General features: G+C 53.8%; 1 protein-coding gene across 1 annotated transcript in view; it reads right to left on the bottom strand.

Annotated features, from left to right (window-relative positions):
• Nucleotides 1-1943: 1943 nt before the first annotated feature.
• The window catches only part of LOC116953166 (LIM/homeobox protein Lhx8-like), a 43127-nt gene continuing 29796 nt past the window's right edge, over nucleotides 1944-15274 (bottom strand). Inside the window, exons 5-8 of the mRNA XM_032973081.2 lie at nucleotides 13874-13974; nucleotides 13470-13565; nucleotides 10585-10738; nucleotides 1944-8548 (exon numbers count right to left, since the gene is read on the bottom strand). Coding sequence (XP_032828972.1) covers nucleotides 8475-8548; nucleotides 10585-10738; nucleotides 13470-13565; nucleotides 13874-13974 — 425 coding nt within the window. The 3' untranslated portion in view covers nucleotides 1944-8474. The remainder of the gene's footprint in view (nucleotides 8549-10584; nucleotides 10739-13469; nucleotides 13566-13873; nucleotides 13975-15274) is intronic.

Here is a 15274-nt window from a genome sequence, read left to right as displayed (position 1 = left end):
TGCTTTGTAGCAGTCGAAACGTCGTGATAATTTTATTGTTTTATATTTTTAATATTATTTTATTGTTTCCCTTCTACATGACTTTACCGAAAGAACCAAGAATATGAATCCCTGCAGTCACGAAAGCTTTAAATCAAAATCTTAACACCTGCTTTATTTCCAGAAAGGGTAAAATCTATTATTATACTTTGATACTGGCAAGAAACGTCCCATGTTGTTAACTCTGAAGCAGTTTTGACATTCTGAGTCTCATCAGCAGAGTCAGGCTTGGTACAAAAACACTGCTGCAAGTTTGTTTTTAATATGGCTGTATGTGAATAGCAAAGATTATAAATCTAAGTAATTTTGTCACGAGAAAGTTTATTTTGGATGTTGAGTGGCGACCTATTCCTCTATCGAAATGAATAAACGAATTAATTGGCTGAAAACATCTTACTATACAAAGGACTGCAGAGCTTGGTCAATTGTTGGCAGCAACCGGTTCACCACCAGGCTACCTTCCAGCTTTTCTGTGGCTCCTCAGCGATTGTGAGGTGCAGTTTGCACGAATGACGATGAGCTATGAAACTGAAACAAATATAAAAAGATCCGAGAGTGCAAGTTAGGATGATCTGCTCCGTGTGCTCCATCTGTGAAAACAATGAAAGCTTCATGGCTCATTGGATTCTTCCAGGATAAATAAAGATGCTCATTCTGGTTTCGCATCCACAGTCGCAGCGTGGATTTCTCCACCATCTCCCATCGCTTTAGCAGTACTGAGGCTGCCGCCTCGGCCCTAGATGTCCCTCTCCGATTCTGTGCCGTCCGCTGGATTCCACTGGATTCGCGTTCGCCGTTTGTCGCAGACGCTCGTGGTTCGGCTCGGACAAGCCGCCCTGGTTACCATTCCCGGCGTGTTGACTGTGAAATACTCCACACGCCGCCCGCTTGCGGAGTGGACGATATGGGTCCCGTGGTGCCACTCTATTAGCGCGGTTGGCTACGCACCGTGCGAAAGAAGTCAGGCGTGCGTTCGAAAAGAGGCCCGTTGCGTGCCGGCGTCGTGGCTCGAATTTGCCCGAGTTTGAAAGGAGCCCGCAAATTACTCAATTTGGGATTGCGCTGAACAACATCGGCTCCCTACTGCGAAAAACCACAGCAGACGATGTCTGTGAAACACAGCGGTGCCTTCCTTCGCGATCATAGCCTTGCGCTATAAGTATGTGTATACCAACCGTTCTAATGATTTGATGTTCAGTGGTGAGTCTGCTTTGGCTGTGCCATCTGGACTGTAACAGTTTCCCAGTGTGCGTGCGTGTAAGGCTGTTGTTGGAGGCAATCGTCCTCCAACAACAACGGAGGGCAGAGGAGCGACGCTCACAACAACGAGCGGTGCGCCGGGCAGATAAAATACAGCAAGTTTACACAGCAGGACATTACCAGTCATCTCAGTCAGCCAACCCATGGCACCTGGGTCTGTCCCGTGACCTACTGTCAGCGAGCCTTCGACACTTCACGTGGCCTCAAAGTGCACCTAGCATGGCACAAGCGCCGTGGTGACATTCCCATCACTTAGCGGCGAATGGCGGGTATTGTTATTGGTCAGGCTGGTGGGGCGCGATGGCGCAGTGCACTCCGCCACAAACCCAGTGATCCGAGTTCGATTCCTGCTCACGGCCAACATCGCCGATGAATATCTGTGCCGGTTCTGGGCCTCCCCAAGGTCGACCCAGACCTGATATTAGACATCAGCACCGAGACTAAAGTGGCCATGCGAGGTTACTGGCTCACACCTCGCACTCACGCGGCGTGTTCTGTCGCTTCACAGGCGCCAGTCGCTAACGGCACTCGCCACCAGCGGTGTGTTAACGTTGTCGGGGTCTTTGTGTGCGCGCCGTCATCCCCACCGTCGGCAGCTGTCGCCTGCGAGCTTGTGCGCGTGTGCCATCGACGCCAGCCAGCCAGCCAGCCCTGTGCTTGGCACTGCACGTTTTATTTGAGCGGTGATTTTCTTTAATCTCTCTCTCTCGCAACACCGTACAATGTCACTGGCGAAACAATGGACAGCGATTGACATTTCAGCAAATAAATAACGGCGCAACGATCGCCCACACGTCCGTTTCACGTGCAGTATTTACAAGGGACGGCGATAACACAACGTTGGGTGAGTACGTTTAAAAAAAAAAGTAGCACTGGTGTTTAACACGTAGGCTTTCGCGACCAATATCATCCGTAACATTACGGAGCACCGGTGGTATTTTTAAGCCATGTTGTGCCTTATCCATCGTACTCGAGCTCGGTTTTCATGGCAATACACTGCAGGATGAGGACGGTGACACGACCCACAAGGCAGCGCGTTCGCCGCTTGTTGCTGAGAGGTTCCCGGCATGGATTTGTTGGCCACCCTCGTTCAATGCCCGAGGGGACATTAACCGTAGAAATGCTACATGCCGAATGTGGATTTTAAGGATCCCCATGATGTCAATTCGTCAGAGTGGGCCACTCACTGTGTATGTGCAGGGCGTCATGGCCCAAATTTGAAAACTTACCCTCAAATTAGTCAATTTGGAATATATATACATACATACACATATCAATAATTGCTCCTCTGCTCTCGAAAACTTGTCAGGACCCTCCTGAAAAAGAGGCTTGGGGCTCAGTGAGGTTTCGCTAACCCGTGGGGCCCCACATTGAGCTGGCTCAGCGGTAGAGCGAGCGGCTCACGATCGGAAGGGGGGACGGGTTGGTGGTGGGTGGTTGGGGGTGTGGTTGATTCAGCCCATCATCCCTCCGATTGGGGTTGATACAATCAGGACCCACTTCGTGAGGATAAGTCAACTCGGTTGTCCTGCGGATGAGGCTCGCACCGCATTAGGAACGTGGAATTTCCACCACGAGCTCACGGGAGAGTTACACCGGATGCGGTGCTCGGTTTTTTTTTGTGCGGGGTGAGTTGCCCCCCCCGTTCAGGTCAGGCGCCTTTCTGCGTTACAGCGGACACTGTGAAGACTCCCCCCGGGGACGTCACTCAAAAAATAAACTACGATCGGGGCCCATCGCGTTGTCTTGAGCGCCAACGCTTTTGCTTTTTTTTTGCACAAAAAAACGACGCAGTAAATGAACGCGTCGTTCAACGCGTAGCGACATCGTCGCCTCTGCTCCGCGAAGCCGTGGCGGGAGCCTTTGCTGATGGAGAGGCTCCTCGAGACTCGGCGAGGCTCTCGTGGCTAAACGAGCGGAATAAATCCAGCAACTAAACACGTTCACAGAATGTACGCACGTACGTCGGGCGTCTTCCGCGCCGCATGTAGCCAACCGCGCTAGTCGGAGGCGCGGGGCGGCGCGGTTTGCAGGCAGAAATCCACGCTGTGCTGTCCTGCACTCCCGCGTCTACGTGGGTCCCACCCAGAGCCTGATGATCCTAGTCACAAAAGTAGCTACTACATATGTAGCTACATATATAGTAGCTACTAAATATGCAGTAGCTACTACTACTACTGCTGTACATATGTAGTAGCTACGGGCCCCGCACTTTAAAGGGCTCCGCGCTAAATGCTCTCCAAGCTATCAATTCCGGTTCAGTGATTCTGCACTTGCTCTATCACTATAGTACTATACCGCCTTCAACTTTTACGAACGACCGAGTGTTTAAGGTTAGCGATTTGTCGTATTGTCTGGCTGTATAGCAAATGAACAAATAAAATGACTTTACTATGTAAGTAAAAAAATGTGTTTTAATATTTCCGTGTTTTTTTATATTCAGGGCACCTTTATAACATCATGCTACAGGCCCCGCACGGGTCCCACCTTCACCAAGCCACACTGACGAGCGCGAGGTTAAGTGTGGTCGATTGACCCCACGTCGACCCGCACGCAGTGGGGATTGACAGCCGGTGGATGAACACAGGGGCGGAAGGTACCGTGAGTAGAGTTTGTCGCGTGGTGGAAATACAATTTTTAAGAATGATTCATTATTTGATCGGCACTAATATGGAAAACCGGCCAACCTAGATAACTCCCGTTTGAAAAGTTAACAGTTTTTTTCTTCCCCCCCCTCTCCCACCGCGGCACCTTCAATAAGCACGCTTGGCTACGTATGGCGCGAAAGAAATCCCCAACGTACGTACGTGTACACACTAGCAGCCGACGCGAGCATCGTCATCCACCCAATGTGGCCGCCACGCAAACTTGCTCGCCCGGAGAGGGCCATGCCGTGTGTCAAACCCGCTCGGCTGAAGCCAGCGGGAACGGAAGCCTTTTCATTGGGGGGCCCCAGTGGCCTGGAACGGCACGGCCCCCTTTCAAGTCCGGTCAACCTCCAACAATCGGCGCTTTCAAGTCCTGAATAATAAAACAAAATTCTCAATCTCCAGCGACCATCGCAACTCGTCTGGTTCTGTGCCGTCCGCCGCTTCCCTCTGGCGCTATCGCTGAATTATGGAACGTTATATACATTTCACACCGATCGATTGTATGTATGTATGTTGAATTTCTTCCGCACCGTACGTAGCCAATCGTGCTAATCGGAGGTGCAGAGGGAAGGACATGACAGGCACTCACAGAAGCTGCCAAAAATGCAGCTTACGAACGGTAACACTACGCGCGCTATGAACGTCAACCTGATGTACACGGAATTTATTAATAATAACTTAACGTAGCTTTTCACCGACATCGTATGGCTATTTTCAACGCACATGCTGCAAAAACGACGACACTCAAAATACTATTGTTTTCCTAACTGTGCTTCACGTAAGATCGCCGATGTGATTATGAGCACCATGTGCCGCACGCTGTGGACGAGTCAAACAGGTTTCGAGTGGGTTCCTGCTTCCATCGAGCGTCGCAGGCATTGGCGCTCATCTCCTGTTTACAGCCCTGGGCCAATCGTGGAAAATGTCTCATTCCTGTGGCGGGGTGCGGCGAGGCTATCCACAGGACAACCACTGGTACTCGTTTTTTTTTTTTTTAAATGAACTTTGGACACGTATTGATGATCTCTGGCCCAGAGGAATCGGCCTCGCTTGGGAATGGAGAAGGTGGCAGGATGAGAAGTCGACTTCGGAGGAGGCGGCTTGACGACCTCAAGAACACGGCCGGCCTCGCACACTGACCCAGCAACGAGAGGCAGCGAGAGACAGGGCGTGGGTTGGCAGAGCCTGGTCGTGGCTGTCACCAGAGGCCGTGCTCGACCTGACGCCGCGAGATGACATTGTGAGGGATGCTGGGCTCAGACAATCCTTCGCCGACCAGGCTGTGAACTCACAAGCCACTTGCTCTACCGCTGAGACATCTGGCCAGATCATTATCGACAAGAGTCTGCCTCCATTAAAAGCTAAACGTTATAGTCCTTAAACCGTTGAATCAATAAGTCTTTCAGACAACTCCTCATTGACAGCATTTGTTTCAAGCCCATCAAACTCTGGATCTCATCAGAGAGGTCAGGCCTGTTAAGCCAGTGCTGTTATTTTGCCAGCAGACATTATAGAGCAGCAGCCACTCACTTGTGTGACATAGATGCAATGTTACACTTGAGAGTTGTTGATTGTCGAGTGCTGTGGCACACTTGTCTGTGACAGGCCAGACCTCTGTTCTATCAGTGCCCTGCTCCAAACCACCCCCAAAAGTCGCCATTGACCTCGGTGGTCGATCTTACGCGTCTATGATGAATAAATAGTTCGATACAAAACAAGGCTCCTGCAAAAATTCAATGTACACACATACGCACGGTAACTTTTTTTTCCCCTAAAACGAGTATAAAACTCAACACGATCGTCAAATAACACTGCCCTTAAAAACAAATAAATATATACAGGATGCAAGAGGCGACGTGCGATGGAGGAGGGCCGTTGCCTGAAACGTCGCCCGTCATGCTTTCTTGTCTCTCGTGAGCAGGGTTTGTTGACGAACGGGCCCGATCGTCCGTCGTTGGTTGCTTCGTGTCAATGCAGCGCCACAAGTTAGAACAACGGCGTCGTCGTTTGCTGTAGCGAGCGGAGTCGTCTTGGAGGCGTTGTTGGTGCGCGTGCGGTCACCGCCGTCTTCACAGCTGATCACGGCCCAAATTCTGCACAGACGCGACAGGCGAGGGAGCTTCAACGCCACTTCGCATCACCGGCCTCTTTGACCGCGGATTGACGTGGCGGTGGCGCGGCCGTGAAATCGTTTCTCGCGGAGCGGTACGACACGCCGGGGAGCGTTCACGATGCGAGGGTTGTCGCGATTTCAGTTGTTCGTGGTCGGTAGATGTTGTCACAATTTCGTTGTTTGTAGTTTTTTTTCTTATGTTTTTGGCGGACTTCACGTGCACATGACGATCACTTTTAGCGTTCTGCAAGGAGAACTTGACTCCAGCCAAGTAGGTTTGTTTAAATCGTTGCAACTTTACACCAACCCGTAACGCATATAATGCACACGCGCCGTCAATCTCGCAATAAATAAGCCAGTTAACTCAGTGAGCTATGAAAATCATGAGGTCGTATATCCACCATGCTGCCAATTACTCTGGATTTTATTTTTTGCAAAATGCTACTTTAAAGCGTTACGGATATTTACTTAGAACGTTAATTGCCGTGCTTTTGTACAATAAAAAAGTACGTCTTGTTGTTGTTGTCAGGAAATGCAAAGGGTAATTCAAATTCGGCGATATTTTCGCAAAAATAAATATCGAGTGGGTGAGCGAGTGGTCGTGGGAAGCGGTGGAGCGTTGGTCAGTGCACTGCACTACGAACCCGGCCACCCGAGTTCGATTCCCGCTCATGGCCAACACCGGTGACGACTATCTAACCGGTCCTGGGCCTCCCCTAGGGCGACTCTGCCTCAAACGAGTACCTGGTGGGGGTGTGTAAAACATCGCCACTCGGGAGACAAAGGCGGCCGGGCGTGGTGCTGGATACCCAACGCCTCGTGTGCGGTGCTCGCCAAGAGCACTTGCCTCCGAAAGTCTATCAAGGCTACAGGAGGGAATCTCGGTATTGCGCGAGTGAACGAGTTCATAGCTGAGTGAGCGAGACGGCGAGTGAGAGAAAACCAACTGAATAACATTGATTGGCCGAGGAGAGCGAGTAGGCGATCATTCAAGTCCGTGAGCACGATTTTCGCGGTGCAGCTTTTCAATCATATGATGCATCGCGCCGTAGCCGCGTCGCACCAGCCCCGGGCTTGAACCCAGCGGGCTCTCGGTGGGAGGCCTGGCGTTTGCAGAGTAACGTGGGCGCTGGCGTGCGGCCGATGACGATGAATCCCCCTTTGGCTGTGCGGCTTCGAGGGGGCGGTCGCACGGCCACGCCGACAGCGAGTCTTCGCCTTCCAGTCCGAATCGGCAGAGCAGCGAAGATTTCAAGACCTCCGCAGATGCGCGGCGCAGCGACAGGGAAAGGCGAAGTTGTCCTGTCCCGTGCGCGGTGTTTAGTATCCGTGATGCCGCGTTGGCACGAGCAGAGACAACATAGACTCGCCAATGTCTCAATGCTGAAAATGTGCCAGCAAATTGCTCAAATCAGAATCACGCACCGCTGGAACATCGCCCCCCCCCCCTCCTTCCTTGCTACTGCGAAAAAAACGTTGCAAGATCCTCCTGAAAAATATTTTGAGACTTAACGAGGGCCTTCTCCTGGGTAAATGAGCGTAACAGCGGGAACAACAATACGGCAATAAAGAAGCGATTAAACAGGGCCATTGCCCAAAGCATCAACCAACTCTCTGGATTGTTCCTCTCAGGACCACAGTATTATCGACGAAATGTGTTGCGCTTTTGTGACACGTGCCTGGCTGACTCATGAGCACTCACGGTATTTTGAAATGAGAGAAAAAAAACCGAAATCTTCACAAATTCTGAAATAAAATTCAGAGAGGAGTTGGTCTATAATCCATGCACAGGACCCTCCTGAAAGCAAAGTCTTGGGCCTCCTCCGCGAGGTCTACGTGGGCAAAGATATCGCCGTCAATGGTGAGTCTTCGTCTTCCGCATGGCATCGGCAAACCTACCGAGCCGCGCCCATCCGTTCGATGTCGTAGCGTCCGTCCCTCCTGCGGCGTACGTGCGTCGCGGGCAAGCCGTCCGTTTACGCGACGAACAGATCGCACGCGCGGCACTGCGCCGCATTCGCAATCAGCGCGCCTCTTCTCTCATCGTACGACCCCGACGGATGAACGCCCGCGACGCGCCGCCGGATGACTTTCTGACCCGCCCCCTGAACTTGGACGTCTGTGAACAAAAATAATCAAAGAGCCTCATAGGCTCGCCGGATTTCTCCAGGATTAAACAACGATCGATTGATGATTCTGGGCGAGAGGCGCGTCGCGAGTTGCTTCGGAGGAGCGCAGCTGCTGAGAGTCTCTCTGGGTCGCAGGCGCCCCCCCCCCCGGGGGCTCGCGACTGGCGTTTGTCGAGCGACCGGGGAGCAGGGCCGGGAGGAAGCCACGCAAACAGTCGGGCCTCGAGCCAATCCCTCGGGTGCCCCTCCTCCTCGCTCGCTCGCGCAGAGCGACCCTCTTGTTTAGTGGTGGGGCGCGTGGTGAGGGCTGGTGATGAAGAGGTGAGTCTGCGCTTGCAGTGTGGCCGTGCTGGTGCCTGCAACGAGACGGGGGGGGGGGGGGGCGATCGGTTTTTTTGTGACGTGACAGCTCACGTGGGGGGGGGGGCGATCGTTTTTTTGTGACGTGACAGCTCACGTGGTAGGGGGGGGGCGCTCCTCGTCGATGGAAAGCCCTGCCTAGGCCATCACCGCGCCTACGGAATCTTCAAATGTGACGATGCATCTATAGCGCCCGCGCTCAACCAAGAACATTTTTTATCGCTCTGTCTCCACAATGGACAACATCTCAGGCGCATTCCCCCGCACCTCCCGATTAGTGCGGTTGGCTATGTATGGTGCAAAAGAAGTCCAACACAGGTACATGCACGACAGCTATTAATGAGTGATGGATAGCAGCAGGGTACACACCAAGAACATTCATGAGAATCATTAGAGAAAGGAAGGGTTGGATTTCTTGCACAGGTAGTGGGAATACAAGAGACTGGATATGAATGTTGTTTTGTCTACTGGGGAAGTTCTGCCTAGCACAAGAAGCCAGGAAATGCAGTGATTTAAGTGACGTAATCATTTAAATAATTATGGGAGTATCGAATACAAAAGCAGTTGAGTAAATATCATGGACAGAGCTAACTGCAAGGAAAGAAATCACGCGTAGAGAGATACGTTGTAAAATAATGTGGCATTGCTGTAAATGTATTCATAAAATAATTGATCATTGAAACTGGTGGCGACCTTGAAATCGCGACAATAGAATCATATAGAGACTTACACTGCAGTTAAACTTATACCTCTGGAGTATTATTCCATCCCTGTACGTAGCGGCCACCATCCATTCTAGCGACGCGTCGCTGCACCAAGCCCACTTACTTTGCTTACCAGTTTGGACGACGTCTCTACCGACCAAGACATCGGAGCAAAGGCTGAAAATCGTGCAGCGGCAACAGTAAAAATAAAGCGTGGGAGAGACGCACGCTTGGAGTTACGTTGAGAGACGGGAAAAAGGGGAAACGCACGGGATAGAGAAGGCATGGGATAGAGAAGGTATGGGTTAGAGAAGGCATGGGTTAGACAAGGCATGGGATAGAGAAGGCATGGGTTAGAGAAGGCATGGGTTAGAGAAGGCATGGGTTAGAGAAGGCATGGGTTAGAGAAGGAATGGGTTAGAGAAGGCACGGGTTAGAGAAGGCATGGGTTAGAGAAGGCATGGGATAGAGAAGGCACGGGTTAGAGAAGGCATGGGTTAGAGAAGGCATGAGATAGAGAAGGCACGGGTTAGAGAAGGCATGGGTTAGAGAAGGCATGGGTTAGAGAAGGCATGGGATAGAGAAGGCACGGGTTAGAGAAGGCATGGGTTAGAGAAGGCATGGGTTAGAGAAGGCACGGGTTAGAGAAGGCACGGGTTAGAGAAGGCATGGGTTAGAGAAGGCATGGGTTAGAGAAGGCATGGGTTAGAGAAGGCATGAGTTAGAGAAGGCGTGGGTTAGAGAAGGCACGGGTTAGAGAAGGCATGGGTTAGAGAAGGCATGGGTTAGAGAAGGCACGGGTTAGAGAAGGCATGGGTTAGAGAAGGCATGGGTTAGAGAAGGCATGGGTCAGAGAAGGCATGGGTTAGAGAAGGCGTAGGTTAGAGAAGGCACGGGTTAGAGAAGGCACGGGTTAGAGAAGGCATGGGTTAGAGAAGGCATGGGTTAGAGAAGGCACGGGTTAGAGAAGGAATACATGCGGGTTAGCGGTGCCACCCAACCTGATGCGCACCGTCGCCTCGGGTGGGACAAGGGGACGATGGACTATGGCGAAAACCAAGAACAGATTGTCAGCCAAGTGGTTGGCTACGTACGGTGCGGAGGGAAGTTCAACGTACGTGCGTACGTACAGGTGGAGCGCTCTCGAGCGAACGCCCACCGAGGAGATGGAGCGATGAAACGAGTCCCGTGTGCGGGTGGTGCCGGATGGATCGCCGCCTCGCGAGTCCGCGAGAGGCGGCCGCAAAAAAGTTTGGTGGGGAAGGCGGCCTTCATCCAGCAGTGGATTGACGACGACGGTGACGACGGCGATCGACTGTGGGCATCACCTTGCAGGTAGGTGGCCAGGATGGTGCCCTCGGCGCTCAGGTAGGGCGTGTAGGCCGCCTCCTCGGGAGCGGAGAGCGCGAGGTGCCCCGGGGGCATGCCGAGGCCCGGCGAGATGTGCTTCTTGTGGCGCGCGCGGCAGTTCTGGAACCACACCTGGGGGGTGGGGGGGGGGCACGGTGGCGTCAGCGAGCGTCGGTGGGGAGGGGGGCGAGGTGACAGCGCTCACGCCGGGGGGGGGGGGTCCTGGTGGGTTTTTGTCGCGCAGTTTTTGGTGACAGGGCTGAGAGCAAAGGGACGGGTCACGTGTAATGGTCTCGCGGCTGTGGAGGCGCGGAGATGTTGACTCTCTCGACTGTTACGCAGGGGGTCGTGGATTCGATCCCGACCCTGACGACGTCTGTGTATTTGGGGTTTGCGGTGTCTCTCTCTCCCCGTGGTCGCGTGGACTTTTCTCCGGGTCCTCCGGTGCTTCCCTCCATATGTAGAATGAACGTCTACGCGTTTAGAGAATTTAGCAGCTGCTATACATTTCCAGCATTGTGGGGGAGGGGGGGGTGGCGGGGGGGCAATGATCTGCACGATGGGTAGGGGGCCCCCCAAGCCGGGCGTGTCGCTCCGCCTCTGCAGAGCCGACGCTCGAACGGGACGGACGGACAGGGCGGGAGCGGCGACGCGCGAGGGTGAGGGTGAGTGTGAGGGTGAGTGTGAGGGTGAGTGCGAGGGTGAGTGCGAGGGTGAGTGCGAGGGTGAGTGTGAGGGTGAGTGTGAGGGTGAGTGTGAGGGTGAGTGTGAGGGTGAGTGTGAGGGTGAGTGTGAGGGTGAGTGTGAGGGTGAGTGCGAGGGTGAGTGTGAGGGTGAGTGTGAGGGTGAGTGTGAGGGTGAGTGTGAGGGTGAGTGTAAGGGTGAGTGTGAGGGTGAGTGTGAGGGTGAGTGTGAGGGTGAGTGTGAGGGTGAGTGTGAGGGTGAGTGTGAGGGTGAGTGCGAGGGTGAGTGTGAGGGTGAGTGCGAGGGTGAGTGCGAGGGTGAGTGTGAGAGCGAGGGTGAGGGTGAGTGTGAGGGTGAGTGCGAGGGTGAGGGTGAGTGTGAGGGTGAGGGTGAGTGTGAGGGTGAGTGTGAGGGTGAGTGCGAGGGTGAGGGTGAGTGTGAGGGTGAGTGTAAGGGTGAGTGTGAGGGTCAGTGTGAGGGTGAGTGTGAGGGTGAGTGCGAGGGTGAGTGTGAGTGTGAGGGTGAGTGCGAGGGTGAGGGTGAGTGTAAGGGTGAGTGTGAGGGTGAGCGTGAGGGTGAGTGTGAGGGTGAGTGTGAGGGTGAGTGCGAGGGTGAGTGCGAGGGTGAGTGTGAGGGTGAGCGCGAGGGTGAGTGTGAGGGTGAGGGTGAGTGTGAGGGTGAGGGTGAGTGTGAGGGTGAGTGTGAGGGTGAGTGCGAGGGTGAGGGTGAGTGTGAGGGTGAGTGTAAGGGTGAGTGTGAGGGTGAGTGTGAGGGTGAGTGTGAGGGTGAGTGCGAGGGTGAGTGTGAGTGCGAGGGTGAGTGCGAGGGTGAGGGTGAGTGTAAGGGTGAGTGTGAGGGTGAGCGTGAGGGTGAGTGTGAGGGTGAGTGCGAGGGTGAGTGCGAGGGTGAGTGTGAGGGTGAGCGCGAGGGTGAGTGTGAGGGTGAGTGCGAGGGTGAGTGTGAGGGTGAGTGCGAGGGTGAGTGCGAGGGTGAGGGTGAGGGTGAGTGTGAGGGTGAGTGCGAGGGTGAGGGTGAGTGTGAGGGTGAGTGTGAGGGTGAGTGTGAGGGTGAGTGCGAGGGTGAGGGTGAGTGTGAGGGTGAGTGTAAGGGTGAGTGTGAGGGTGAGTGTGAGGGTGAGTGTGAGGGTGAGTGCGAGGGTGAGTGCGAGGGTGAGGGTGAGTGTAAGGGTGAGTGTGAGGGTGAGTGTGAGGGTGAGTGTGAGGGTGAGTGCGAGGGTGAGTGCGAGGGTGAGTGTGAGGGTGAGTGCGAGGGTGAGTGCGAGGGTGAGTGTGAGAGCGAGGGTGAGTGTGAGGGTGAGTGTGAGGGTGAGTGTGAGGGTGAGTGTGAGGGTGAGTGTGAGGGTGAGGGTGAGTGTGAGGGTGAGGGTGAGTGTGAGGGTGAGTGTGAGGGTGAGTGTGAGGGTGAGTGTGAGGGTGAGTGCGAGGGTGAGTGCGAGCGTGAGTGTGAGGGTGAGTGTGAGGGTGAGGGTGAGTGTGAGGGTGAGTGTGAGGGTGAGTGTGAGGGTGAGTGTGAGGGTGAGTGTGAGGGTGAGTGCGAGGGTGAGTGTGAGGGTGAGTGTGAGGGTGAGCGCGAGGGTGAGCGCGAGGGTGAGTGTGAGTGTGAAGGTGAGTGTGAGGGTGAGTGTGAGGGTGAGGGTGGGTGTGAGGGTGAGTGTGAGGGTGAGTGTGAGGGTGAGTGTGAGGGTGAGTGTGAGGGTGAGTGTGAGGGTGAGTGCGAGGGTGAGTGTGAGTGTGAGGGTGAGTGCGAGGGTGAGTGTGAGGGTGAGTGTGAGGGTGAGTGTGAGGGTGAGTGTGAGGGTGAGTGTGAGGGTGAGTGTGAGGGTGAGTGTGAGGGTGAGTGTGAGGGTGAGTGTGAGGGTGAGTGTGAGGGTGAGTGTGAGGGTGAGTGTGAGGGTGAGTGTGAGGGTGAGTGTGAGGGTGAGTGTGAGGGTGAGTGTGAGGGTGAGTGTGAGGGTGAGTGTGAGGGTGAGTGTGAGGGTGAGTGTGAGGGTGAGTGAGGGTGAGTGTGAGGGTGAGTGTGAGGGTGATGTGTGGTGAGTGTGAGGGTGAGTGTGAGGGTGAGTGTGAGGGTGAGTGTGAGGGTGAGTGTGAGGGTGAGTGTGAGGGTGAGTGTGAGGGTGAGTGTGAGGGTGAGTGCGCGCGGAGTGAGAGAGGCTCGCCTGGATCACCCTCCGACTGAGACCTGTCATGTCCGCGAGCTTCTGCAGCGTCTGCGCGTCAGGGTTGTTGTCCTGCGCGAACTGGGCCTGCATCACCTTGGGGGGGGTGGTAGCACGCGTGGGGTCAACGTGGGGTCAACGTGGGGTCAACGTGCGGCACGCGGGGTCAACGTGGGGTCAACGCACCAGGTTCGCGCCGCAACTGAACCTCGCCGAGGCGAATAGCCATGGGGAGTTTGGCATCGGGCACCGCTGGTGGAATAAAACAGCGGAGGGAAGCAAATTGAAAGAACAAAGAGGACCCCCCCCTCCCCCCCCCAATAAAAAATATATATATATAAATATATAACAGACCCCTGTGCGCCCCTTCAATGTGACGACGCGTAGGAGGGGGCCGCCTGTACCTGCAGCTGCTCGGCCGTGAAGCTGGTGCGGGCTCGCTTGGCCGGCTTGCTGGGGGGCGCCTCTCCGTCGCTCGGGGGGCCCCCCTCCGAAAGAGAGCCCCCTAGGTGAGAAGAGGGGGGGGGAGTCACCGCAGCGGCACACCGCAGCGGCAGACGACGCTGTTGGTGATCGTGTCGTGAGAGAGGCTCCTTGCCTACAGCGTCTGATTCGAGCAGCCCTGACTGTGGGGTCTCAAGGAGTTAGGGAGAGGTGGTGACCCCTATCAATCCCCCCCCCCGACCCCCTTTGGATCCTCGCCGCTGAATGACGGTGCCGTGTTTACCACGCGCGGGGTGTTGGATGTACTGCGTGGGATCATCTTCTCGTCGTTGTATGGCTGATGATGCAGATGCAGAGCTACAACTACAATTTCACATTCAGGTGGGTCAAGCCAGACAACCGTGTCAGGAGTAGCAGGAGTGCGTCATCGCTGGGATGATGTCTTCTTCATATTTGTGGATCGGGGGCATTGCATCGTTATACGTTCTGGATGACCACAGTCACACACTGCTGGAGAGTTATATTCTTGGTTATTTTGGTGTAGTCACGTAGAAGGGAAACAATAAAATAATAAAAATATAAAACAATTAAATTCTGGAGGGTTGTTTAAAAATTTCCATTTGTGCCTCGGGTATCCGCGTCTGCCATGGTTTGTGTAGCGGATACGTTTTAGGGTTGGACCATTAGCTTCGTGGAAGATCAAACCCAGAGATCTTTTGCGTTGGGTCTTTTACAACCAGGTGTTTGGAGTTTTGAACTCCATTCAGCTCCATTGCGCGCGAGCGATCCACACACTCCTCTTGCGTGTGATGGCAGCAGCGGCATCACCGTGATGCAGGAGATAAATGCCATTGTTGAAGTCTTGCTTCTGGTCATAAGGAGCAGTGCCGGATTAAGCGAGTGCGGGGCCTGTAGCATATGTTATAAAGGGGCCCTCAATTAAAAGAAAACACACATTTTTTCACTTACATAGTAAAGTAATTGTATTTTTTCATTTTCTATACAGCCAGATAATATGACGAATCGCTAACCTTAAACACCCAGTCGTTCATAAAAGTTGAAGGCGGTATAGTACTATAGTAATAGAACAAGTGCAGAATCACTGAACCGGAATTAATAGCTTGAAAGCATTTAGCGCGGGGCCCTTGAAAGTGCGGGACCCGTAGCATTATGTAGCTACTTGTGCTACTAGGATCATCCGGCACTGATAAGGAGAGGGTTTCGGTGAGAGGGTTTGTGCAGTTGTGCTATTCCTCCTCCGTCAAAGGAGCGCAGGCTATAAAGTGATTCGCTATATTGCTCACAATGTGAGTTCCATGGCCACAATTGCACCGTATCTCCAGGTATCCCATGGGTATTTA

This window comes from Petromyzon marinus, chromosome 50 (assembly GCF_048934315.1).
Source record: "Petromyzon marinus isolate PM22_M1 ecotype Great Lakes invasive population chromosome 50, UKy_Petmar_22M1.pri1.0, whole genome shotgun sequence".
NCBI classification, from domain to species: Eukaryota; Metazoa; Chordata; class Hyperoartia; order Petromyzontiformes; family Petromyzontidae; genus Petromyzon; species Petromyzon marinus.
Note: the sequence above shows the minus strand (reverse complement) of the source record. Positions and strands in the feature narration are given on the sequence as shown.